Source organism: Rousettus aegyptiacus, unplaced genomic scaffold, assembly GCF_014176215.1.
Source record: "Rousettus aegyptiacus isolate mRouAeg1 unplaced genomic scaffold, mRouAeg1.p scaffold_m13_p_3, whole genome shotgun sequence".
Lineage (NCBI taxonomy): Eukaryota > Metazoa > Chordata > Mammalia > Chiroptera > Pteropodidae > Rousettus > Rousettus aegyptiacus.
The window spans coordinates 26,086,845-26,112,378 of record NW_023416306.1 but is presented as its reverse complement, the minus strand read 5'-3'; the positions used below and the strand labels follow the sequence as shown (position 1 = coordinate 26,112,378).

The following is a 25,534-nucleotide window of genomic DNA, read 5'->3' as shown; positions in this document are numbered from 1 at the left end:
AGGATCTCTCACAAACTCCATAAAATAAGCCCTCTAAGAGGAATCTACTTGGACTTGCAACTACTGAGACTTTGGCATTTATAAAAGAAATAAGCTTTCTCTAAATAGTGAACATATTTTAGACTACTGTGCAAAATCTTTAAAATGGTAAGTTCATTGCAAATATTAGACCAATTCACCTGATTAGTTCAATCAGATCTCATAAGCAAGGTAGCGTACTAAATAAATAAGTTGTCTGAAAAGGATATATACAGTACATAATGAACTGTTTCCCCTCAACATTTACCCTTGGTTAAAATGGGCTTTTGTAGCTATAAACGTTAAATGTACTAAGTACAGGAGCAAAAATCTTAAATTCCTAAACAAGATTTTCTGTCCATGTTTCCTTTGTCATTTTTTATTTTTATAAACAGGGGCACAAATCCCACAATATCCCAGAAACTTGAAACTTCTAATTCTGACTGTCCCTTAATCAGGCCAACCACCTCACAAATATATGCTGTGGGTCATTAAAGGGACCTGATAAGAAAGAAAAGAAAAATCAGAATTAGTACCCAGCCAGATGGGTTAGAATGGTCATTCTCATGTGAAAAAGGTACTGAGAATTCATTAACAAAATAACTAACTATAACTGCTACTGTTGCTTCCAGAGCCCTTTGCCACAAAGAAATTTACTTAAATAAAGCCTGTGAATATGTGATGCATATGTGATTAGGTCATACATATTATCCATAATTCTACAAAAATATTATAAAGTATGTGAAAGGATACAAACTTTATACTTCCTCCCTATTTCTTTTTGTATGTATCTCTTCTAGCCCACTCACCTGACTTCCTAAGGAGATGTCCTAGAATATATCAAGGAGACACAATCTGTATCTTCAATCTCTTGCTTTCAAGTGGCTCTTTCCTCTTTTAGCATTCTTAAATCTCTCCCATCTGGGATAGGTGGGTGGGGTCTGTGGACATCAGGGACCGTGTCTTATTTGACTACATATTCTAATAAGCATTTCAATAAATGTCTGTTAAATAAAAAAACTGATAGAATGAAGGAACTAGAGAGGCTAGGACCACAGGTTTGTGGTTTCTTACAGTTTGTTGAAAATGAGGTGCTGGAGGACAGGGGTGGGAAGGGGTAAGGACTGATTAATGGTTTCTTGAAGAATTAGAATATGGCCTAGTAAAGAATCAGTAGACAGGCTCCTGGCTTACGGGCAAGGTAAAGACATACATTAAGGGCTCCTTCTTTCTGAATTGTCCAGTTTGCTGCCCAGTAAGCATTTAAACATAAGTTTTTGTTTAAAATAGGATCAGTTTTGATACCAAAAAGTGAAAGGGGAAGAGGAAATAAAAGTTCAATTGAAATATTACTGCACCTTCATATACATGTATCCATACATATGAAAAGTTACATTTATAAAAGTAACATAAAAGCAATAATCTATTAAAAGGACATTAAGGGTCATCTGAATCCAACCTCCACTCTAGTGCTTGCATCAACTCTTTACAAATCAACCAAATGGATAAAAAAAGTCTTTTCGCAGGGACAATTTGAGAGCACTTACTAATATGACCTAGTGAAGAAAATAATAAGCTTTGGAGTCAGACATACCTGAGTTTAAATCCCAGTTCCACCACTTACTAGCCGTATGACCTTTCTGAGCCTCAATTTCCTCAACCTAAAATGGAAATTATAATACCTACCTGCAGGGTAGTTCTGAGCATTAAAAACAATATATGTAAAAAGCCTGGCACATAACAGCATTATTAAGTACCTACTATAGTTGACCACCTTCTGAGGCATATCAGTATTTTTAGGAAGTTCTGTTACAGAATTCTTAAACTGCTACATCCATTATCTTTCACAAGGAACTCAGAATCTAGCCTTTGAGGGTACAGTGTAAGTCTATGTACTATGACCAATTACCTAAGTTTTTTCAATTGAATAAAAGAGGATTAATTCATGAACAACTCAAGGTATTTTTGTGTATATGTTCTCCCGAATAAATTCAATTAGTCCACATTTCCAACTCAATTTTTGTAACAAGGTCAGTGGCACATTCTATTTTTCTTAAAACACATAAAATCCCTCAATCAAGAGAACAGCAATCTAGTTTTAACTCTGCCACAATCTTGTCATGTAACTTTGGGAAAATACTTCACTCCTCTGAATCTCAGTTTTATTCTTAAAGAATTGGACTAGATAATCTTCTACCAAATTTTGTGTCTATTTTTACATCTAGATAACCCTAATTTATCTTGGAAAATGTTATCTTTGTTATATATTTTTTATAAATGGTATTTTCTCTGTATATCTTCAACATTTTACTGAAGTTCTTTGAATATCCATACATCATTCATCCAGTAAATATTAATTATGTACTTATCTAACAAGTATTATGCAAAGTACTTAGGGAATAATGCTGAAAAAAGATAGGTGTGCTTTTTTCACAAAGCTAACAGTGTAGTAGAGAGCTGCCAACTAAACTATAGTACACAAGTACTAGAGTTGGGTGCGTACAGGGTGCTATGAGAAAATGCAAAAGGATTCCTATCCTGACTTGAGAGAAAGGGTTAGAGATATTGATCTAGGAAGGTGACTTGGAGAAAGTGATATCTAATCTAAGACTTGAAAGATGATTAAGTCTTAAGGAGGTAAATAAGTAGTTGAGATAACAGTGATCCATTCAGGCAGAGAAAATACCACGACTGAGGGTCCAGTGGTGAAAGACTACAGAATATTCAGTATAACTAGAACAGAATGTGGAAACAGAGAAAGGCAAGAGATATAGCTGTAGAGGTAGGAAGGGACCAGGTCATTAGATGAGAGACTTACTTATCTAAAGGTAACAGAAAACCATTTAAGGGTTTTAAGATAAGGTGTAAACTGATCTACTTTGCATTTTAGGAAAGACTAATCTGGCTTACTTTGCAGAGAACAGAATGGAGACACATAAGACTAGAGGCACATAAAATAAATTAGGAGGCAGTTGCAGGAATCTGGGTAAATTGCAGGACTATAGCCTGAAATAGGACAGTGGTAACTAGTAGGTGGTAAACCTAAATGGGTTTAGGTTTACCAAATAAGATACAGATTGTTTAGGAATGAGGATTATGTGTTTCAGACTTCTCTTGAGCTGAAACTCTCTTCCTCCTGTCCCCATCCCACGTTCTTTGACATCTATCACATATTATGCCCTTGTTCTAGATGCTGGAAATACTGAGTAAGACATTATCCCTGCCCTCAAAGTTTGTTTGGTAGGGCAGAAAGATAAAAGAACAATGTAGTTAAGACAAAGAAAGCAGTACACAGGGTACTATATGAACACAGAAGACAGAATCTGATGCAGACAGGATAAGGAGTAAAGACTTCTTAGAAGTAGTAGTTAGTGGTATATGTTTAAAGTTTTCAACATAATTTTTCCTTCTAAACTTGCCACACCCACATCCTTACCTCCAAACACTGTCCTACTTTCTCAGGAAAAACTGACTGAGAACTGTAATATGTACTCACTGCATGTGTGGGGGGGAGCGGGGAGGGAGGAGGGAGAGAGACTGAAAGATTGAGATTTGAATCATTATGTTAGTTACTTTTATTTTAAGATGTGGGATAATGGAATCAGGTATATTTCTCTCTTAAAACACAGATGCTTAAATTAAGTTGCTTTATTTGTGAATGAACCTTAATTGACTTTGTGTATGGAATAGTCTCATAAAAGAAAAAGGCTTCCCCACTCACCCCTTTCTAGCAAAGAAAAATTCACCTTTACCAAGTTAAACCACAAAAATAATATTATTACTTACCAGTCAGCATAAAAATTTACTAAAGCAACATCAGCATTGTCTGAAATTGAAAAACAAAACCAAACAACCTAAGTTATTTGTGTCTACATAATTTTGGCATCGTAAAAAATATGGTTTTCATCATGGTCTTTTTTTATTGTAAAGGCCCAAAAAAAGTACACAATAACAATTTACCTCTTGCTCAAACACCCATACAAAGAATGGAAAACATATAATTTGTGGGGGTCCTTGTTTCTTTTATTTATAGCCTCCACCTTTATACCTTCATGGAATGAATATAAAACAAAAGGGAATCAGACCCAGATAAAGCAAGTAAGCTGCTAAATAGCCTACTCTCATAAAAAGTCAAGTGAAATAATCTGGATTTTAATAATCTGACTTTCCTTATTTATGAATAACTGAGAATTACCTCTGCAAGGAATTCCTATTTCACAGAAAAGAGCTGTATAATTAAGCTCAAACATGCCCCACCTAGTTACGAGTATTCTACAACTAATGGTTTTGGGTAAAATGTATTTTTTCTGGTTCCTATACACTTAACAGTTATTCTATGTTGCAAAAATAACTTAGTATCATTTGCATAGGATGTGAAGATATGAGAAAGTTATGTTCTTTTCCCATAAATCTAATACAAACAGAAACTCCTCAAGTACTCACAAAAATAAAAAGTAGATATTCTAGAATTTGAGAGATTAAAGGAGTGAAAAATAATATGTAAGTTTTGATTCTCTTCCTTTTTTTTTTTTTTACTTTGAAAGCAATTTTGATCCACTTGCTTATTCATTCTAAAGCAGTGGTTCACAAACTGTGATCTCTAGACCAAGAAGCACCAGCATCATGTAGCAACTTACAGAAATGCAAATTCTTAGTTGCATCTAACAGTTTCTATCAGAAACTGGGGCCAGGCCTGCAGTACAGATATTACTATATCCTCCAAGTAATTCTAAAATAGTTTATAGAACCATTGTTCTAAGGAGGTCCCATAACGTGGGAATAGATTTTAGCATTTAAAACAAGTTCCAAGAATACAAAACAATATATAATGCTCAATGAATAAACTCCTTTTACTTTTATTATTTTTAGTTTTGTTATGTTCAAATCAGTGGGTTGAAATGAAGCGCTCAAAAAATAATTTATGCAGACTGTACATTTTCTTAAATTTCCTAAGTTGTGATTTTCTATCAACTACGTCTTCACCTTCCCTCTGCTATTTTTAAAAACAAGAAGTGCGTCCCCCTAAGTTAACTGTATCTACAAGCACACTGTCTGTGAACAAAGCATCAGTAAAACACTTATTGAACTTAAATGGACCAATAACAATAAAAGAGATCAGAGTAGGTGATTTAGTTCAAAGTTTAAAAAAAAAAAATTTCTAGCTGTGTCCTAAAGTACATTTAGTACTGCACAGTGAAAACTGTTGGCCTCTAAGTAGTCTTTAGCAAAATACTTTAATAACAATTAAAGTAGTATTTATGGTATCGCAAAGAAATAAAGGTAGACTAAAAGTTTACTTGTAACACAGGAAAGTAGACTTACACATTTTAAGAAATTTCACTAAAAATTAAAACCAAAAGTGCTCTGTTAATTCAGTAATTAATTAGAATGCCCGCTCCTCAATCATTCTAGATAGGTGAAATTTTATTTTGTTTTTGTATATAAACTATAGAGAAGTGTACTTTAAAAATATCAAAGTACTTACTTAAAATGTCATCTATATTCTCTGTATCAAGACTTGTTATTTCAGTTGTTACAGGAGTAAAAATCCAAGTAACCTGGAAATTTCAAAACAATGAAATTAATAAATGTTTCCAAAAAAGGCAAATAAAACAGAGTCTAAAAAGAAAAAGGAAATTTATGAATAAAGTTGGTTTCATTTGTTATTTACAAAATCATCCATCAATTGGTTTTAATCTTTATTAATCTATTCTACCTCATCACTAGATCAATGAAATTGGAGAAGTATAAATTGTCAAGCCTGGAAACTGGTCAAATAAGACATCCTATACTTTCAAATATACAGAAGAGATTGTTTCTAAACAATTAAGTAAATTGAGAATTTACTCATCCTTTTACATTAATATTTCAACAATTTTATCTTTATAGCACCATAGAAAAAAATTTACCAGATGATTACCAGTTTTGGAAGAATATAAACCAAAGCTAAGCTTGCTGATTCTATCCCACCATGTTTTTAAGACAGAACAAAATAATGAAGAGGATTCAAGAAAGTCTTTTCATATTGTGACCCTAAAAGCCCTTCTTGCCTCATCTTCTGTTACTGGTGTTATGAGAGGCTATCTTAAAAGGAGAGTGAGAATGTTTTTAACTTTAACTTATCTGAGACCAAAGTTCAAGTTTGTCAACGAAAATCTCAGCTTGCCAAAACAAAGATACAATTTTAAACTAAACTAGCAACTGTTTATTATTTTTAAAGGTAATTTTTTTTGTACTTTAGGTTCCATGTTTAATACACTATGTGTTTTGATGCCTGAACAGTTTTTTGTTCAAACCAGAATTTTTGTTTGGAAATTCATTCACTGAACCACTGCTCTTTATTGAGTGACCAACTAACGTTAGGCCCTGATCAAGGTACTAAAAACTACTCCACTGTCCACCCATTTCATGGTCACTTCGGTACTCACAACAGTTATAACTCAAAAATTTTATAATTCACCAACAATTCAACTTCTAAATAGTATAAAGAAATGTGTTGATGCTGGTATATAAATAAGTCAAGCTAATTATTTTATATATTTCTATAAATTTATAAAAATGATTTGTAAAAATCATTTACAGATATCAAATGAAAAAATCACTTCTTAGAAGCCTAAGAATAACATTAGTCTTATCTTTAAGTTATTGTAATAGTGTAGCCAATAGCTAAGTAGTATTTCTACCAGCAACCAATAAATAAAATTCTCCTAAAAGCTAGAGAATTTAAAATCCTTAAATATATGGCTTATATAACTAATTTCATTATTCTTGACCTCAAAAATTAATTGTAAAGATCACACTTCTCTCACTATTAATTATAATAAGTCATTTCTTACTATTCATATCTCAATTAACAGATCCTCCCCTTAGTGTATGACTAGTTCTAGATAACTATGTACTTTTAAAAGATGAACTGAGACATATTAAAATTCTTAAGTTTATTTGAGCAAATATTGATTCAAATCAGCCAGCCACCAATCTAGCAGATAAGAGCTCCAAAGAGCTGTACAAAATATAAGACTTTTATAGGCAGAAAGGAGTAGGAACAAGGAAGTTATTATACTAGGCAAAAAAGTGAGCTAGTTATTGCAGTTACTTTCCTTTAGAGGATGACATGGGTCTATCAGGCAGACCACCTAACTAATCTGATCAGGCAATTCTTGATTGACTGGCTTAGGATTCCATTTCTGGAAGAACCTAAACTGTATTTCTTAGTTTGGTGATGTGGGCCATAAGTGACTCCATTTGGGGCCTGTTGTCTGGTTTTTAACAAACCCAATTATATTGGTCTGCAAGATTTTAGAGTGGATTGTGTACTGAAGAAAAACTCAAGAAGATGATGCAAAAATAGTATCGTAAAGCAACAAAATAGGTCATTATCAAAGTCAAGTCATTAGATAACTCATTTGTCATTTACAGAGTGTCTAATTGGTACTGAGGGCACAAATGCTTCAGACAAGATTTGCTATACCTCAAGAAGCTTTCAAACTAGTGGTGGTGTAATGAGGAGAGAAAAATGTGTAAAATAAAGATACAATAATGGTCTTCAGTTGTATAATCCAAGAAAGCCCATTTCTGAATAGTTATTGCCTATCGAAACATATGTTTACAGAAAACTATATGCTAAATTCAATGACTTTTTACATGCTAGATAACAACAAATGAAGCAACAATCGATTTGGCTGTATTAAATGGATAACAATTACTTAAGAAACACTGCTCATAACCATAAAACTGATAAGACAATTCAGCTCAGTCTTGTGTTTAAGAGGGCCCAAAGCAAAATAATTGTATCTGACCCAATAATCTCTCCTCCCCATAGGGCATAAAGGAGGCATTTTATCATTAACATTTCTATTAATGTGCAGTATGAAGGGAAAGACAGGTTGTTTATTTGAATTGTTAGCAAGCTCCACTAGTCTGACAAATGGCTTTTTTTTCATGTCGGCCCTGGGCAGAAACAAGATTCTCCTGGGGAAACATCTTTATGTGTCAAATGCTATAGAGCTTAAGTAAAATAAAGACAAGTAGCTCTAAACCAAGGAGAGAAAAGGGTATCATTAATTTAATTTTTTCAGTTAGAGTTGAAGTAAGCTTTTAAATTTATTTTTTTAAAGAAACAACAAAAACCTACATAAAAATTTTGAATAGAAGATATTAGTAGACATGAAAAATACAGCCTAACATATATATACACAGACATAAATATGAACTATTTTACAAATTGGATATTCTCTTCAGTTCGTTAGTTCCCTTTCTCCAATCATCTTATATAATTCATTAGATAAATCCTGTACAAACTTAAACATTCCAGCCTGATAGGTCTAGTGATATGATCTTATATAAAAGGTATATCAGTGAAATGGTAAATATTGCACCCAAATTGATTTTTAAAAAAGTGACAGGCTAACTTTAAATACGAGTATATTCAGCAAGTAAAGAATATTTTCTTCTACTAGACAGTTTTTAAAGCTTGAGGTATCTTTGGGAACTAAAAAACTTTCTTTTCCTCAAAATTTACCTGTACCTTCCATGACCACCTAACTGACTAGTGAGGCCAGTACACTAGGTGTATTTCCATACCATTTTTGAAGCCACCCAGTAGGCCAGCGGCTTTCCCAAAACATGGCCCACAATTTTTCTGCTTCTATCTCTTTGCACATATGGTTTCTTTTACCTGGAGTGTCCTCTCGGACTCATTACTGCATGCATAATCAATTCTTCAAGCACTAATTCCCTCTCCCATGAGGCTTTGCATGGTTTTTCTGGTAGAAAATGCCTTCTCTTTCTCAAAAGCCTAACCTACTCCATAAGGATAGAAAGAGAGGAAAATGTAGGCTAGGGAAATGGGAGTTACTGCAAAATTAAAATTCTCTCTAGGTTAAGTCATCAAGTTGAAACAAGATACAATAAAAAGATGATTACAAGCTAAAGATAGTATTTACAAATCCATTTTGGAAAGATTACTAAGCACTCTCTCTCAATGTTAGGTAAAACTTCAATTGTTACACTATTAACATATCTACATGCTATGACACTAGCACATACAAAATGCTCTGACACTCACTGCTAAGCTATCCTTCTTAAAACAAAACAAGACAAAATGAAACCAAAACATTAACTGAACAAGACACTAACCCAACAGGATCTTCTTCAAAAGTATGAACTAACATCAATAACAAATATTAGAAGTGAATTATAAAAGCTTCTGTTCATAATTTTATAAATAAATCAATCTTCATAGTACGACTATGCAAATCTTTACCATTTGAATATACCCTTAATGGAAACAACTATCACACTCCCTGAATTGATCATCTCCCTTCAATCCAACCTGCCCACAGAGGCCAGACTAATCTTTTCGAACGCTGCTTTGCATATATCAATTCTTCTGCCCAATACAAACTTCCAAGGGTTTTTCACTGTCCACAGTATAAAAGCCTAACTCCTTAGCCTCGCATTTAAGGCCATTCACAAACTAGCTTTCCTTACTCACACCCTACTGTACTCCATTTAGAATCCATACTCTAACCAACATAAACAATAGTTAGAGTAACCAATCTAGTTGGCTACATACTCTAGCTTGTTTAAGACAAAACCTGTACGTATATGACTGTTGCTTGGGAATATTATTATGAGCATTACCCCTTTCAAAAGGGTCCCAGTTTGGGCAATAAATTATACGGTCACCCTGCAGTAGTCCCTTGGCAATTGAGAGGAATTGTTAACAAGCTCTTCATAAATCCTGAACTTTTAATAAACATATAATGCTCTACCATATACAGTAAAATGAAAATTGGAACGAGGGTGAACAGAGAATACAGATGGATTAAGATATGAATGCTAAACCAATCACTAGCCTCATTCATTGACTTGAAAAACTAGGCTCTTTCTTAGCAGGGGTATAAAATCAGTAACTCAGAAAAATTACTACATGACCCTTCAAGGGTCATTTGCAAATGGTCTAAACTCTGTAAGTTACAAATGCAAGAATGCAAGGGGTTTACAGTACTTGCAATTCCTAAAATGTGTCTTATTATTTTGCCTCCACATTTTGCTCATGCAGTTTCCTCTCTAAAAGAACAGCTAGGAAAGCCTATCTAGTTTTCAAGACCCAATTCAAAAGCTATCTTCTCTATGAATGCATTCCTGAGGGACCCAGACAACAGCAATTCATCTCTCTCCTCTGAACCCCTAAAGCACTTTCTGTAGGGTGTTAACACTTTTCACGCGAGTTATTTATGCCCGTCTTACTTCCTATAGGAGACTTTTAGTACCTTGAAAACAGACACTACAACTTAATCAATTTTATATTTCACAGATCACTTACTACAGTACACTGTTTATACACAATAAGCATTCAGATATGTACTAAGTGAATGAATAGGTAGATTATGATAATACACTAAGAATTTGGGAGGATGTTAGAGTTGCGAAAAGGAGGAAAAATGTTCATAAAAGGGAATAGCTTCAAGGCTCTTACAGTGCCTTTTAATATGTTTGAGGACAATAAAGTTTAATAAAATGAGAATGAAGTCTATATTAAAACATTTTTAAAAATGTGGTGGTGAAAAGCACATTTGGTGATGATCCAGATTCAGAATTAGTCGGGATCTCAAAAGTGATCTTCCTTCCCACTGCAGAAACCCCCCTACCGCACCATTTAAGAGCTGTCATGAGTTCCTAGTAATAGCTTCTTCTGGTTCCCCCAGCTGTTCTCCGGCATGATATCCAGACACTTCAGCATATAGAAGACCCACATTTAAGAACAGATATGTTACATCAGTGGATAAAATGCCAATATTTCTTGTATTGTCCTATTTTAAGGTTGTTAATTCAGTCATGAAAAATGATTTCGGACTTTCAGGATCAGAAGCTAATAAAGTATCAGGCAAAAGAGGTTATTAAATATATACATATACATATATATATATATACACATACATTTTTCGTTAGCAAAATTTATAGTCACAAAAGCATTTGCTAGGCTTTGCTGTAACTGTTTTATTAGAATATCTTAGTGTACTTTTGTGAAATCCTTCATTTACCTCCTTTTCTGTTGGGAGATTCTCAAATCCCTTTACAAACTATGTCTCTCCTATAGCAAGAAATAAGCAATGTACCAGGCAATAGCTCCCTTCCATTTCTAATCCAGATTTACAAATCAACTTCCCACCTGAAGTCTCAATGCCATGGGACCCAGACTGCTTCCCATCCCTGGGGCCACTTGTCTCAGCCTCAGTTTTGCATTAAGCTGGCAGGCAACAAAAATGCTTGGAGGTTTGCAGTTGGCTGCAAGGAGATAAGAGATATGAAAGGTCCCGGGGGCAAAGAAGCTGAGGCTGACAGGCACTGTAAGAACCTTGAAGCTGAGTATCAATCAAGGCACATCTCACTGTTAGTATTCCCAGAAGCATTATAATGAACTAGAAGTTCAAGGAGAGGGGAAAAATAGGACTAGGTATAGAATAACACTGGATAGCTACTTTAACCCTTACATTGCTCCGTGATACAACCAACCTTCCAATAATATCAGTAAAATTCATTTCGGACAAGCCAGAACCGATCTGCTTTTATAAAGAAACATTAGAACAATTATGACATTCTTCATTAAATAAATCGAAATATGGTGGGCACAGACATATTTGGAAAAACAAATTCTCTGTAAAAATAATTCAAATATAGGTAATATAATCCCTAAACTCAAATTCTGCCAGTTAAAAACAAACATAAGGTAAAAGGAAAAAATTGTTGCAATTCATAATTTTCCTACATATTAACTATCTGATTGTGCATGGATTTCCACTAAAAACTAAAGTCATCTGTGTTTGGTTCTTCACTGTATTCTAAAAACGGGATGAACTAATTTATCGGAATAGACAATGTACTTCTCTGACCTTCACAGAAAAATGAGCTTATTATAAGAACCAGAATGAGCTTTTCAATATGTGGAAAGGAGTTTTCTCTTAAATTCACCGCATACTGTTCTAAAATCCAAACGTCTAACAACTTGGCAGTATTAACAAAGAGAACTGGGAGAAAATTCTAGATAAGAATTGCTTACTTCATTTTCTATACAGACTCTGGAACCCTGGGCAGGGGAGGAGGAGCAGGGTGAGGAAGAGAAGGAGGAGGAGGAGGAGGAGGAGGAGGAGGAGGAGGAGGTGGAGGAGGAGGAGGAGGAGGGGTGGTGGTGGTGGTGGTGGTGTTGGTGGTGGTGGTGGTGTGTGTGTGTGTGTGTGTGTGTGTGTCTGTCTGTTCTTTTCATCACTGTATCCAGATTAGGACCTTGCACTGGATATTGTAACAGTGCAGAACAAATACTTGCAAATGAATGCCAAGAGAAAATTATGACAGCTCTCTTTGTACTCCACTGTAATTCTTTCCCAGGATGCATGATGAAAGAAAGTTCCCTTAAGAAAGTTTACATACATGTTGGTACATACATTCTTTTGTCAGGCCACTCATTTGTTCCACAAATATTTTGCTGAGACATCTGTAATACGCTAGTCCCCATACTAGGCACTAAGGATAAAGGTGTGAATAACATTATATAAATGATATCTAGTACAATCATAAAATTTAACAATTTCACTTGCAGATTAAAACAGAAGATTCTCTCAAGTATTTTAAGAGTCATCCATAATTCCAGCAAAGTCATTATCTATTCTCAAAAGAAGATAACTACTGGGCACTGAACAATGAGAATTAGATGTCGTATTCCCTCCTTTTTGCCTAGGCTTTCAAGAAACTTTAGGTTAATCTTAATGTAGAACAATTGCACTGACACTGTTACTGATCATCTTAACATCCCTAAAAGTGGACAACCCAATATTAATCCTTCTTGATAGAATGAAATAGGAAATAAAAAGCACCACTCGTGAAGTATTCTCAACGCCTCCAAACTGAACCTGGCCTCAATTTAAGCGGCCCAGAAACTAGTGTATAGGAAGCGATGGTGTAAAATGACACCACGAGGATGAAAGTGGCCATGTCAAAATATAGAAAATTTATAGGAAAAAATGACAATCTATCTTTGTTTGGGCTGCCCCCAGAAGTGGATCCTGAGACAAGGAGTCGAATACAAGCAGTTTATTTGGGAGAAAAAGGAAAGTACCCATGGAGAAATGGGGAAGTAGGATGGGGAAGCAAGCCAATATACAATATAATACAGTGAACTAAATATCAATGTTTTCACTTTTAAAAAGTGTTTTCGAGGTTTATACCAAATAGACTGCGATATCTCCTAAATTATATAAATTCCTTAACTCTCTTCTTTGTGAAGAGAATGTGAAGAAAATATCTCCCACATATGTGCAAGAATATCTTTATTTCACTACTAAACAAGTGGTCCTGACTACTTTTTGGTGAGTCGACATCTATCAATGAAAACTTGTTCTTCAGTAAAACCTTTGGTTTCTTATTTTCCATATTCACTTAGTTCTAGAATGACTTTCAGGCTTTCTAATTTCTTATTCCTGAGCATTGTGTTCTAAGGTAAATATATTTTTATTATTGAATCCAAGAATGATTCCATTATTCTATATGTATTAATACACTGCTTACTTCCAAAATCTTTATCTTCGTAACTGTACTATGACTTCTACCCAAACCAATTTTAAATGCCAATCAGAAGTAGTCCTTGAAAAGTCCAGACTTGCAGAGTCACCTATCCTAATTAAGTGGTCATCAGAGGAAAGAATCTTCAATGTTGCCCCATATGCCAGATAGTTTTAACTAACTTTGTAAAGCAGATGGATTTGTCTTTCCCTCATTTGGTCTAAAATCCCCCCAGTGACAGTCTCCAAGCTTTCACATATATTATTGGTCATTACTTCATGACCTCCATCACTACCATGTAGTCGTTTAGCTTTCTAAGCACTTCTACTAAAAAGTAATGAGGGAATGACCTTGGTTTGTTAAAAGGAAATTCAAATTTAGGAATCTATGTCCCTGGTGCATTCTGTCTCCCTTTTCTTAGCTGTCATGAGATAGAGGAAAAGAAAGAAGTAACAAGCATTGGCACAATTAGGAATTAATAATATCGGAAATGAAAGAAGGGAAATCACTATAGATTCAACGGACAATAAAAGAATAATCGAAGAATACTATGAACAACTTTATACCCACAAATCTGGTAGCTTCAATGAACCAATTCCTTGAATGATATGATCTGCAGTTAGAACAGAAGACATCTTCTAAAATCTTTGCTTGAGGACTAGCGCTCAAATTATTACAATGAAAGGAATCACTTTTAAATAGGAAAAAAAAAAAAGATGTAATTCATCCTACAGCAAGAATTCTAGTAAGAATTCTATTCCCAAAAAGACTTAAAAGAATTCTTGGCCTGCTTTAGGACAAATTAGCAAGTAAAAAAGTGACAAATCAATTCACAATCAAATTAATAGTGTGAATACCAAAAATATAGTACTCACTATTATATTTAAAACAGGAGAAAAAAACAAGTCTCAATCAGCCAAAGTTCACATTCTCTATTGTTGTGGGATGAGGATAATTTTTCTATTTATCAGTAAGTGAAATGAATGCAGTGGTTCCAATGAACACTTTGTTTTCAGTAATTCAAAACAGTAAAATTTCAAATAATGAGACTGTAGGCTAGATGCTAGACAGTCATCTAAATGGAACTCTCCCAGTAATCAAATAAATGATCAAATGTGAAGGCAACAAAAATATATTTTATAATTTTAAATTTTGTTTTCAACAAAATATAGGACAGCATTGAAATGTAGGACCATAAACTATAAAGATTGCTCAGCTATAAATTATCAATATTATTATTTAACACATCATTACCTCAGTCAATCCCTCAATTCTCATCAGCTTCTGTGGCCTCTATTAGGTCAAAATAGTAGTTATTTAGAATTACAAAGCTTAAGTTTATCTAATTGTACAATATTCTCCCACCTCACGGAGGACTCTTCTTGACAGCATCCCTCACAGAATGGCCATTTAGCCTCTAACTGAACACTTGTGATGATGGAGAGTTTACGGGACAAACCAAACCACTGTAAAGTAGCCCCACTAGAAAGTTTGACCTTACCAGACCGAACATCTGCTCACTTTTCCATTTTACACATTCATCACAATCCTGTCATGTACAGCTAACCAAGAACATATCCACCTACTCTTCTACAAGCTCATGGAAGTCCTCAGTTGAGAATTATGAGGATAGAATCGCTGAACCAGGCAGGTAGGGCCTGCAGGGAATTCAAAAGCACATTCTGTCCTTCAAGAGCATCACAACCATGCATGAAAAGTTAGCACACAAGATATATAACTCAAGTACTGTAAGGCTTACAGAAGCATACTGGAAAAATTAGAGAAGAGGCAGAAAAAAGACAGAGTACTGTATAGGTTAGAAGGGCAGAGTAGTTAGTTTCTGTGGATGAAGTAAATAGCAAAGCCTGGCTATGGAAGTTCACGTAGTACAGTAATAGAAGATAAAATTAGGTTAGGCTGGGGCCAGATTGTTAAAGAAAAAATCCAAAGTGTTAGAAGAGTAAGAGTAAGCCGGATAGAGAGGTTGACATCTACTGTAGCAGAAAATAAAAAGCAAAAGGTAATTTCTCAGTAAGGGAAGAGCACAAAGACTTCAAGATTTAAGGAAGATTAGTGTTCTATATCTCTTGGTAGAGACTGGGGAGAGATAAGACTATACAGCTAAGAGAGGACAATGGTAATACAGGGAAGGGAAACAAGGGCCTAGACTGGGGTGGAAGAGATCAGAAGACACAAAGGTCATGATGACAAACTTAAGGGTTGAAAAGCTCAACAAGCCAAAGTTATAAACCTAGGTGACTGGCAGAACCACAACAGGAATGACCACTTTGGAGAAAGAATTTGTGTAGTCACTGACCTTCTTCAATTTCACTAGTTAATATGTCTCGTCCAATCGATGAAAAAACAGCTGACAGAGATAAGGTACTTCCAACCAAATAGCATGAAGAGTTTGGAAATGGCATTTGACTACTTTTCATACCCAGGGCTAAAGCACTAAAAAAAGTAACTGAGCCCAAGGCACTAACCAAAGCACTAATAGACTCCCAAGCTACTTCCATCTTTAGAGAGGCAATAGTTAAAGCTGTGAGTTAAAATGACTGAATGATAAGATGTGATGATGGGAAGGGAGGAAAGCAGCTCAGCTCTTAGGCAGCATTAGAGAATATCCACATTTACCTCCTTTCTGTCTTCTGTCTCTTAAAAGTAGGCCTTTTCCCTTTCCCCAACCAAGGAGGAAAGACAGAAACAGAGAACAAACTACTGGAGCATAAAAGCAGGGAGAACAGCATTTAAGGAGAAATGGGGTAGATAACAGTATCAAATGCTTATAAGAGTTATGAGCATAAGACTTTCCAAAGGGTAGTATAATTCACAATTAAGCGGCTACTGTTACCCTTGGAACATATCACAATCATTTTTTAAAAGTTAAATCATGTTTGGTAGGCTCCAGTAAGGCAAATACCAGCTCCTCTAATTAAAAACTTTCAATCTACAAACTTAAAGTTTCCATGCATGCAAATCAAACAAAATCACATGGACTCTGCCTGCCGCCAACAGGTAAAATTAGTCACCTTTTGTATGATGTATCACTCTAAACTTACGAACTAGGGCATTAACAAACATTATTTCAGAAGCTAAATAAAGAGAAATGCTTCTCTATATTTTTGAATGATTTCCAACCAAAAAAAAAAAAAATACTGTTACACTCACACACTCATTTGGCTTGTTTGAATGGGTACTGGCTTTATTTACCTGCAAAAAACTTAACTGGTATGAATTACCCCAGTCCTAACAACAGGTTAATAAAATTTGATAATACAAATCATGTATTTCTCTTATAAGAAATTGTACCCTGAAGATACTTTTCTTTCCTCCCTAAACTAAAAACCACTTAAACAACCTAAAAAAAAAAAAGTACATTTTAGGCCACTAAGAAAATATCTTCTATCCCATCTTCACAATATTCAGGGACATTTATTAACTTAGTTGTCGGTAGGTTCTGTGACTTTAAGGGAATCGCAATATAATGAAACCAATTTTACTACAGGCTAACTGATGTAAGCCAGAGTTAAGTTCCTATGGCATCTTATCAACTTTATAATGAAATGACACTGAACAAAAAGACATTATGCCAATAGGTTCTTATCAAATATCTTCATCACTGTATCTAAATTCAAAAAGATTTGTTATATTCTTAGTTTTCAGCAAACCTATGAACAGATTAGCTTAATGGCCAAAACTAGCTAAAAGCAGATATTATGCATGCTATGTGTAAATAATGTCACACCTCACTGGAAGCAATATTTAAGGGATAGCTATGGTATATGTAAGTTAGGCTTATAAGGACAAATGAAACTGTATAAAAAGTGATTTGGAATTTTCCACACTTACACAAATAGCATTTTTATTTTTGCCCCAAAATCTGCTGTGATAATCTCTTCCCTTACTAATAACTTCAACTTGAGTAAGATTATATATTTCTGAAGAATTGTCAGCATTTTCCATATATCTAGTCAATTACAACAGTCACAGACACATTTTTTGAATGGTTTTGAATGTATGAAGTAATAGAAATGATGCTTTTCTACATGGAGCAAATGATACCTTTCAAGCAGCAGAGCATAAAGTATGTTTCCCCACTTTCATTTATACTACTTACAGGAATTTATTTGTTTTCGTATTAAAAGCAGAAATGCATATCAAGGTAGATTTTATTTCTATAAATCATAGTAGCATTTGTCACTATTTTAATAAGACTATGTCATAAGTTATCAGGGGAAAGAGACAAGTTAATAAGCACTTTAAGAAACCACTAATATTTAGAATCAGACTTTTAAAGTAAAAAGCTTCATCCATTTATTCATTTCAGAGGGTTAAAAAGGTAGAGCAAGCACAGAACCATCATCCTCCAACGTACTTTCTCTATTTCGTAATGATGCTTCCATTTATTTGACAAGATTTCCTTCTCTATTTTATTACATTACAAAACAAAAATATGTCGTATATGCTAGACAATGCAAAGTACATATATCTTAACTTTATAACCTTGTAAAATAATTATTCTCTTTTAAAGTAGAAAATTTGAGGGTCAGAAAGATAAGGAAATTTGCTTAATATCACACAGCTATAAAGAGGTAGAGCCAGGAATGAACCAGGACTTTCTGGCTTTGAAGTCACTCTACCTTCTAGTATTGTCAGTTATCCTGGAAATTCTGACTCCAGAACTGTTTCTATAATGCAGCAAGTCTCCCTGATAGGGATATACACTGCATACCTAGGCTTCTGGGGAAAGAATCCAAGTAACAAACATATGCTTGAAGCCACGTGAAAATATTTCAATGTAACAATTTGCATGTACTGTTTACAAACATATATATTATCTTTTACATCCTCACAGCAACCCTGAAGCTGAAGCAGGAATTATCCATGTTTTATAAATGAGGAAAATGAAACGTTGCAGTAAGTGCAAATATTAGTTAAATGATAAGACTCAAACAGACTAAGTGACTTGTCCAAACTAGTGACTGAACAGGGTTCAAATTCAGGTCTCTTTTAATTCTAAAATCAATAGCCTATACAACAAAAGACAACTGTTTCCATAAATTTTCATTATTTATACTGAATTTCAGTACCAAACTAAAACAGAGTTATAAAACAGAGCTAGGCAGATAACTCATTTGCTCAAAAGTCACATGGTTACGCTGCTTTTGTTAGTATGATAATGATGGTGCAACTGTCAGCATTAGAAGACCACAGGCGCTGGAAACGAGTCATGCCAGCTCATTACTTCAGTGCATACAACCTTAATATCACTGGATGAACAATTTGAAATTACAAAAAAGGGGAAATGATTCATTCATTCACTCACTGATTTCCTCATCTAAACAATATTAGTTGAGCACCTAATATGTGGCAGAAACCAGAAAAGTTTAGGTGCCTACAGTGTACCATGGACACATTCACAAAAAGTCTCATTTTTGTCTTCCCAGAACTCTGCAGAAGAGGTCTTTATCCCCATTTGATAGGTGAGAAAATGGAAGTTCAGAAAGGTTAAATAACTTTCAAGTTAAGTGGTCAAGCCAGGTATCATTTCCAAGTTATATGCGTACAAGTACACCTACGTACATGGGCATCTTCTCCTCCTATATTCCCATGCAACCAGTGGTCTCCCACTCTAAGTCAGGATCAAACAAGAGCAAGGGCCCAACCCTACCCCGTTCAAAATGTACATGTTACTATTAAAAATCCTTTCAAATATACAAAATAAAAATGGAAGGCTATTTGGTTGACCTTGAACAACACGGATTTGAACTGCGTGGGTACACTAATACCCGTTCCCCTGTCCCCCAATAAATATATATAGCACTATAAATGTATTTTCTCTATACTTTTTAATAACATTTTCTCTTTATTGTAAGAATACAGTACATAATACAAATAACATATGAAATATGTGTTAATTTGTCATCAGTAAGGCTTCCAGTCAACAGTAGGCTATTAACAGTTAAGTTTTGGGGTAGTCAAAAGCTATGCACGGACCGTCAGCTGTGTGGAGGGTTGGTACTCCTAACCCCCATGCTGTTTGAAGGTACACTAAAATGTCATCAGGGGCTGGGGTATGCACTTTTTTCTTCATTATGATTTTCTGTACCATGAAAGTATACTTCTTTCAGGAACCAAAAAATATATCAGAAAATCTTTTAACATTTTAAGTTATTATCACTACAGGTTGTGAGCCATCCCGTCACACACAGACAATATTTTTAATTTAGCATATTGGGGGCACCCTGGGATCAATAGTTAAAGCTACTCCCAGCAGTGGCACCTCAGCCAAGGGCTAAGGAGATCAATACTACCAACCTTGTGAGGAAGTTCTACCTTATTGGGTCAGATTGGCAATTTTTAAAAAAATAAAATAAAGCAAATAATAGAAAATAAAGTATCAGAAAAGAATGTACATAGTAAGAATAGTTTTACAAAACATATGTTTTATCTACATGACTTATTCTTCTAATATGCTGCAATTTATTCACAGTATGACAACCACAATGCCCTCCTTGCTATTCCTTGAATATGCCTGGGACGGTCCCACATTAGGGACTTTGCACTGGCTAATGCCCCTGCCTGGAAGGCATCTCTCCCTCAAGAAATTCAAATAATTAAACTCCCTCGCCTTCAAGGATTACCTACTTGGTGATGCTTACAAACCACAACTGTGCATTCCTGATGCTCCTTACCTTAGCTCTACCTTTACTTTTTTCCATACACTTAACAAAATTATTAGTGAGCACTCAATCTGCATTAGGTATTGTACTAGAAAATAAGATCTAAGAATAAGAAATTGTGATACTTTTTTACCATTTTTTAATTCCAAAAATCACAGAAGCATGCAATTAACTCCATCCTATGAGTCAGATATATTTGCATTATTTTTCGGAAGTTAATGGGCAAGATGACAAAGGTAAAAAGTGGCAGATGCAAGAGTTGAGCCCAAATGTGACTCCGAAAGTAAATATTCTCCTGGAAGTTTTCTCTTTAGTTGACAGACTTTCAAGTATCATCAACGGGAAAATACTTCACATTACTTCTGGAAGATACCCTAAGAACAGAGTACAGGCACAATTAAATAAATTAAACATGTAAAACATGCTTTAAAATGTAGCATGTCTTTTTTTTTTCAGTTTTGAAGCAAAATTAAGGTCTCTGAAACTGTAAATCCAAAGATTAAGTGAAGAACCAAGTATTTTACAACACTAGAACTCTTAACTGTGAGCGTATCACAACACTTTCCACGAGAACTGGTATCCATTCTTACAGTAAAAACTGATGCTATCTAGAAAGCTTGAGGAATGAGTTGACCTGAGTAGCTGTTTTCTAAGAAATTACTTTGACTAAGTAGCTCTTTATTCTTTAGTTCTTTCAGAATGTGAGCTCACTATAGAAGTGTGAGCTTGTTACCAGCTAGCAGAGATTTTTATTGCAGTTGGGCCAGAATCACAGTAATAAAAGTGAAAGGAATTCAGAATGTCTAAATTTCTTCTCTCAGGATAACCCTAAATCACACTTGAAACTGTTCTTTCCTCAAAGAGATAGACTTCAGTGCTGTGTCAGTAATTTTCTAGAAGTTGGCATTTCTCCATTTACTAAAACTTCAAATACAATAAAACAGTAAAGTAGCAGGCATGGAACTGCTACTTGAGAATATCTTGTCCAAAGGACTGAAAAATTTAACTTTGTTCAGTATTTTATTTTATAGACTTATTCATAATCTTTATCAATAAATCATTCTTTACATTTTAAAGTTGGCTCAAATTTCTTAGAAAACTGTTTTAAATATTCATCTGTCTTCATGAGCTCATATAACTTCTGGCCATTTTAAAGCAGGGAGAAAGAGATGCATATTCACTTATGGGTTTACCAAATTAGAAGAGTAAGCTCCTGGCAAGGGTATCCTGATCTGAGACAAACCATAACAACAGATCATATTTTTACAGGTAATTTTACTAACTAAAGTAGAGGTATGTTCTTATTCAATGAATTTTCTTCTAAAGTATCATTTCTAAAAATGTTGCCCTCAAAAAGGATTTTATCGCAGAGACAAACTGCAGGTCCTCAAATCAAAGTCACAGTTCTATTCCATTTGAATGTCCATTACGCTTCCAAAATATTCTATTTAATCCCAATTTTTAAAAAAATAAGCCTCAAGAAGGAATGTGACTTGCCCTAAGTGACCTTGTAGAAAAATCAATACTAATGCTCAAACTTTCATTTTCTAATTTTAACTCGTATTCCCTGGTGCCTCCCTGAATTTGCTTTCAGACAACCAAAAGCCATATCTGTGCTCACTGATAAGACTACTGACAGTTTCCAGGTTACTGATGTCCCTTGGACAGGCAATATGTACGATCAAGCATTGAAACGCTTGAGGCATTTTCCTCATTCTTTACCACCTTTGTCTCGCTTTCTAAAGACAGAGTTAAGAGTAAAGCTCTAAAATAGCACTATTCAATGGCACTCTCTGCATGACAGAAAATGATAGAGAGTGATAGAAAAGTTCCATAAACTGTGTTGTTCAATACCACAGCCACTAGCCACATGTGACTACTGAGCACTGAAAATGTGGCTCCTGTAACTGAGGAATGAAATTTTACATTTAATTTCAATACATTTACAATTTAATTTTATAAATTTAAATTTACAACACAACTCTAGACAACTTTAGTCATTATAACTATATGCGGTCCACTCATGGTTCTTATATTCCTTTCTACCTACTGAACTTAGCAAGACACTAACGGTAGAGTCCCATATAAATAAAAAAGGATTCCAATTCCTTTTTACCAGGATCAAAAATTCTTCTGATTCCTAAAATCCTTTTTCTAAAATCTCTCAAATCCAATTACCAAAGGTCCCACTACTAGACTCTGATAATCTACTATTCACTCAACAGTTTTCCATAACTCAAATGCTACTAGAATTTTTTTGAAATGGCTTCTTTCTTCTTTTCATTGCTTTTATTATATTAGTAATGTTCATATCTACAAACTCAGATGACTAAAATTAGATACATTAAAATATAATGTTAAAAATTCTACATAAATGAGAAAATCGCGGGGCTGGAGGAACCATAGAGATCGTGACTACAGTATCACCAAGAGAATCAGGGCAGTTAGAATTTGATTTGTCTTCTCAAGGACAGAACCAAGACCTAAGATCCATGGCCTTACACAAGAGACTTCTCCAAAGCAGCATTTCCCCCTTTCTTCTTGAATGGAGTAATTGGAATGCTGGTGAGAATCCACTAAGACCAAGATCTTTATTTTGGCTACGGTAATAATAAGCAGTTCTAATGGAAACTGGCCAAAGGATTTGCTCGCTTCTTTAGGGCCGATTCTAACATCTGGCCATGTCAGCAAGCCAGACACAAGACTTCTTAAAAAAAGGAAAACAAACAATAACAACAGAAAAACCACAACAGAAAAACAAACATTCATGTTAAAGATTCATTAAGTGATTGAACACCTTTTATTCATTCAATTCAGGACTGAAATTTAACCCATCAATTTAACCCTTCAAGGCCCTACACTCATCTTTCTTCAAGAATGATTCTCCCATTGGGATGTACGTAATGTCTCTTTCAAACATGTACAACTGTTCTTCTCCTATTTTAATGGGCACATATGAATCAGCTGGGTACATTGTAAAAGTGCAGATTCTGACTAAGTAGGCCTAGAGGTGAAGACACTAGAGACTTCCAGGTGATCCAGATGCCTAGGATCACAACCACACTTCTGTGTAGCAAGATCTATAACCCACTTCTACAATACCTTAAGGGCATCTATCAATTTCTTTTAGAAATTCTAATTATTTACACACACATCTTCTCTCCCCACCAAATTATAAATTTCTTAGAAGCATGATATGAATCTCAATTATCTTTTTCTCTTTCACAGTAGATAGCAAACTGGCATTCAAATGACAGGAGGAAAGAATAATAGCAATGAAATAAAGTTCTTGCAGCCTGGGCCACAGATAGTTCCTCTCTATGGAATGAAAGGAAGGCTAAAGATCAATAAATGCTGTGAAAAGTCAAACTCTTTTTGAATACTTTAGTTAGATGAAACAGCACAGCATTGGTCAATACCTGCAACGAAAGCATTCTATTCCTTATACTGGATGACAGGGTAGGAGGCAAAGACCTCCAACTTGTTGTAAAGCTAGCAGATTTTAAGGAAACAATCAAATAATAAGTCTATTAATTAGGGGAGATAAAGGGATATCCTTGATTAAAAAATCAAGACAGACTACACGAAGAATCACTGAATCATCAAATCTAATATGCCTATCTCCTAGACTAAAAGTTTGTTAGGTCATTTATCCAAAGTTAAGGTAGTAAGCATACAAAAGACATAGAACTTGTACATCAATGCCCTGACATCCAGTCCAGCATTCTTTGCACTACACTACCTCTTAGACAATAAATGAATAGACAAAGCAATAACATTTGTATTGTTTTTAAGCTGAATGTTGTAAGTATATCTATGCTGAATTACTGGAAGAAGTGAAAGTAAACATTTTTTTGAAAAATGATCAAAAAACATGAACACTTATAATACATATGGAGAAATATAAATGATTAATAAATGGGCAAAAATATTCAACTTTGATTGTAGTCAAAGAAATGTAAATTTAAATCATTTACCATTTTTGGTCTACTAAACTGGCACAGATTACAAAAACACCCACTGACTGAAGAGCATATGAGGAAGTGAGCATACTCATACACTGTTGGCAGGAATACACGTTGGTACAACTTTTCAGTAGAGCAACCTGGTACAATGTATCAGGAATCCTAAATAACAGAGATATTACACGATCTAAGAAGTGTAATTCTAGAAAAGTTACCTGATGATATATTTGGAGATTTGCAGTGAATATTATTGTATGGGTACCTTTTATACATGTTTCATAATTTTTTTTAATTTTTCCCTAGGGAAATAATCACATTGAGCTTTTGTGTTTAGTTACCCATCCCAAAAAGGATTGTTAGGCATACGATATGTTCCAAAATGCCTTTGAGATCAGGGAAAACTACTTGCCTACAGAAATTTAGGATTATATGTTTCAACTGCCATCTTATAAACACCACTGAGTCTGAATATATCTAATTCTTTAGGACTGAGGTATTGTTTGCCTGAAAAAAATTACTGTAGTAAGAGAATATATGGCTTTTTAGAGTAGGCCATTTAAGGGAAAATGATGACCTCAGCTAGGTGAGAACTTGAATATTCAATAGCTGCATGTGGGAAGGAATAAGTGAACTCTGAGAGGGGAAGTGAAGAAGGAGGAAGAAAGTACATTGGAGAAGATAAAGAATATTTTTTCAGACAGGAAAGATACTGAGTAAGGAGGTTCCATCACTCAGACAGAATTACCGGTTAGATAAGTAAATCCAATTATGTTTAGGCAGATGTTTTATAAATATGAGTTAACTAGTATATGATTATTAAAACTACTTTGGTAAACACTGTTCAAATTGAATCTAGCTTGTCTTGTAATTCTGGCTTATTAAATCTTTTCTTGGACTTTATTTTCCAGCCCATTAATCTGTATAGGTACTCTCTAAAATGTATTCTAACTTTCTAATCCTCTACATTTACTTAGATAAATATACAAAATGTTAACTACATTTTAGAATTATTAGAAAAAAATTCCTTTTTATATTTAACAGGATTTGTAGGTTTTCTATAAAAAGCATGAGTTATTTCAAAATAAATGCTTTCTCCTTCTTGAACTTAGCTCTGCAAACGAACTTACCAATTCTAGGAAACTGCATCTGATGTAGTTTTCCTATTCAGTGTTTCAACTTTTCTTTCTAATGTCTTAAGAGTTTTTCCCTTTGTATTTTTTGGCAACCTAAAAGTAATTTCTGGCAGACAACACATATTTCAGGCCATTTTATGGATAAGATAAAGGATATTAAATAGAAACCTTT

The 25,534-nt window shown here is 34.5% G+C and overlaps 1 protein-coding gene across 2 annotated transcripts in view; it reads right to left on the bottom strand.

Moving 5' to 3' along the window:
- The window catches only part of ERP44 (endoplasmic reticulum protein 44), a 67,555-nt gene that overhangs the window by 40,324 nt on the left and 1,697 nt on the right, over positions 1–25,534 (bottom strand). The window contains exons 2-3 of one of the 2 annotated variants that reach the window (XM_016162586.2): positions 5,504–5,576; positions 3,805–3,844 (exon numbers count right to left, since the gene is read on the bottom strand). In XM_016162586.2, coding sequence (XP_016018072.1) covers positions 3,805–3,844; positions 5,504–5,576 — 113 coding nt within the window. Of the gene's footprint in view, positions 1–827; positions 960–3,804; positions 3,845–5,503; positions 5,577–25,534 lie in introns of those variants that run through there. The other variant, XM_016162587.2, reaches the window with a different exon arrangement.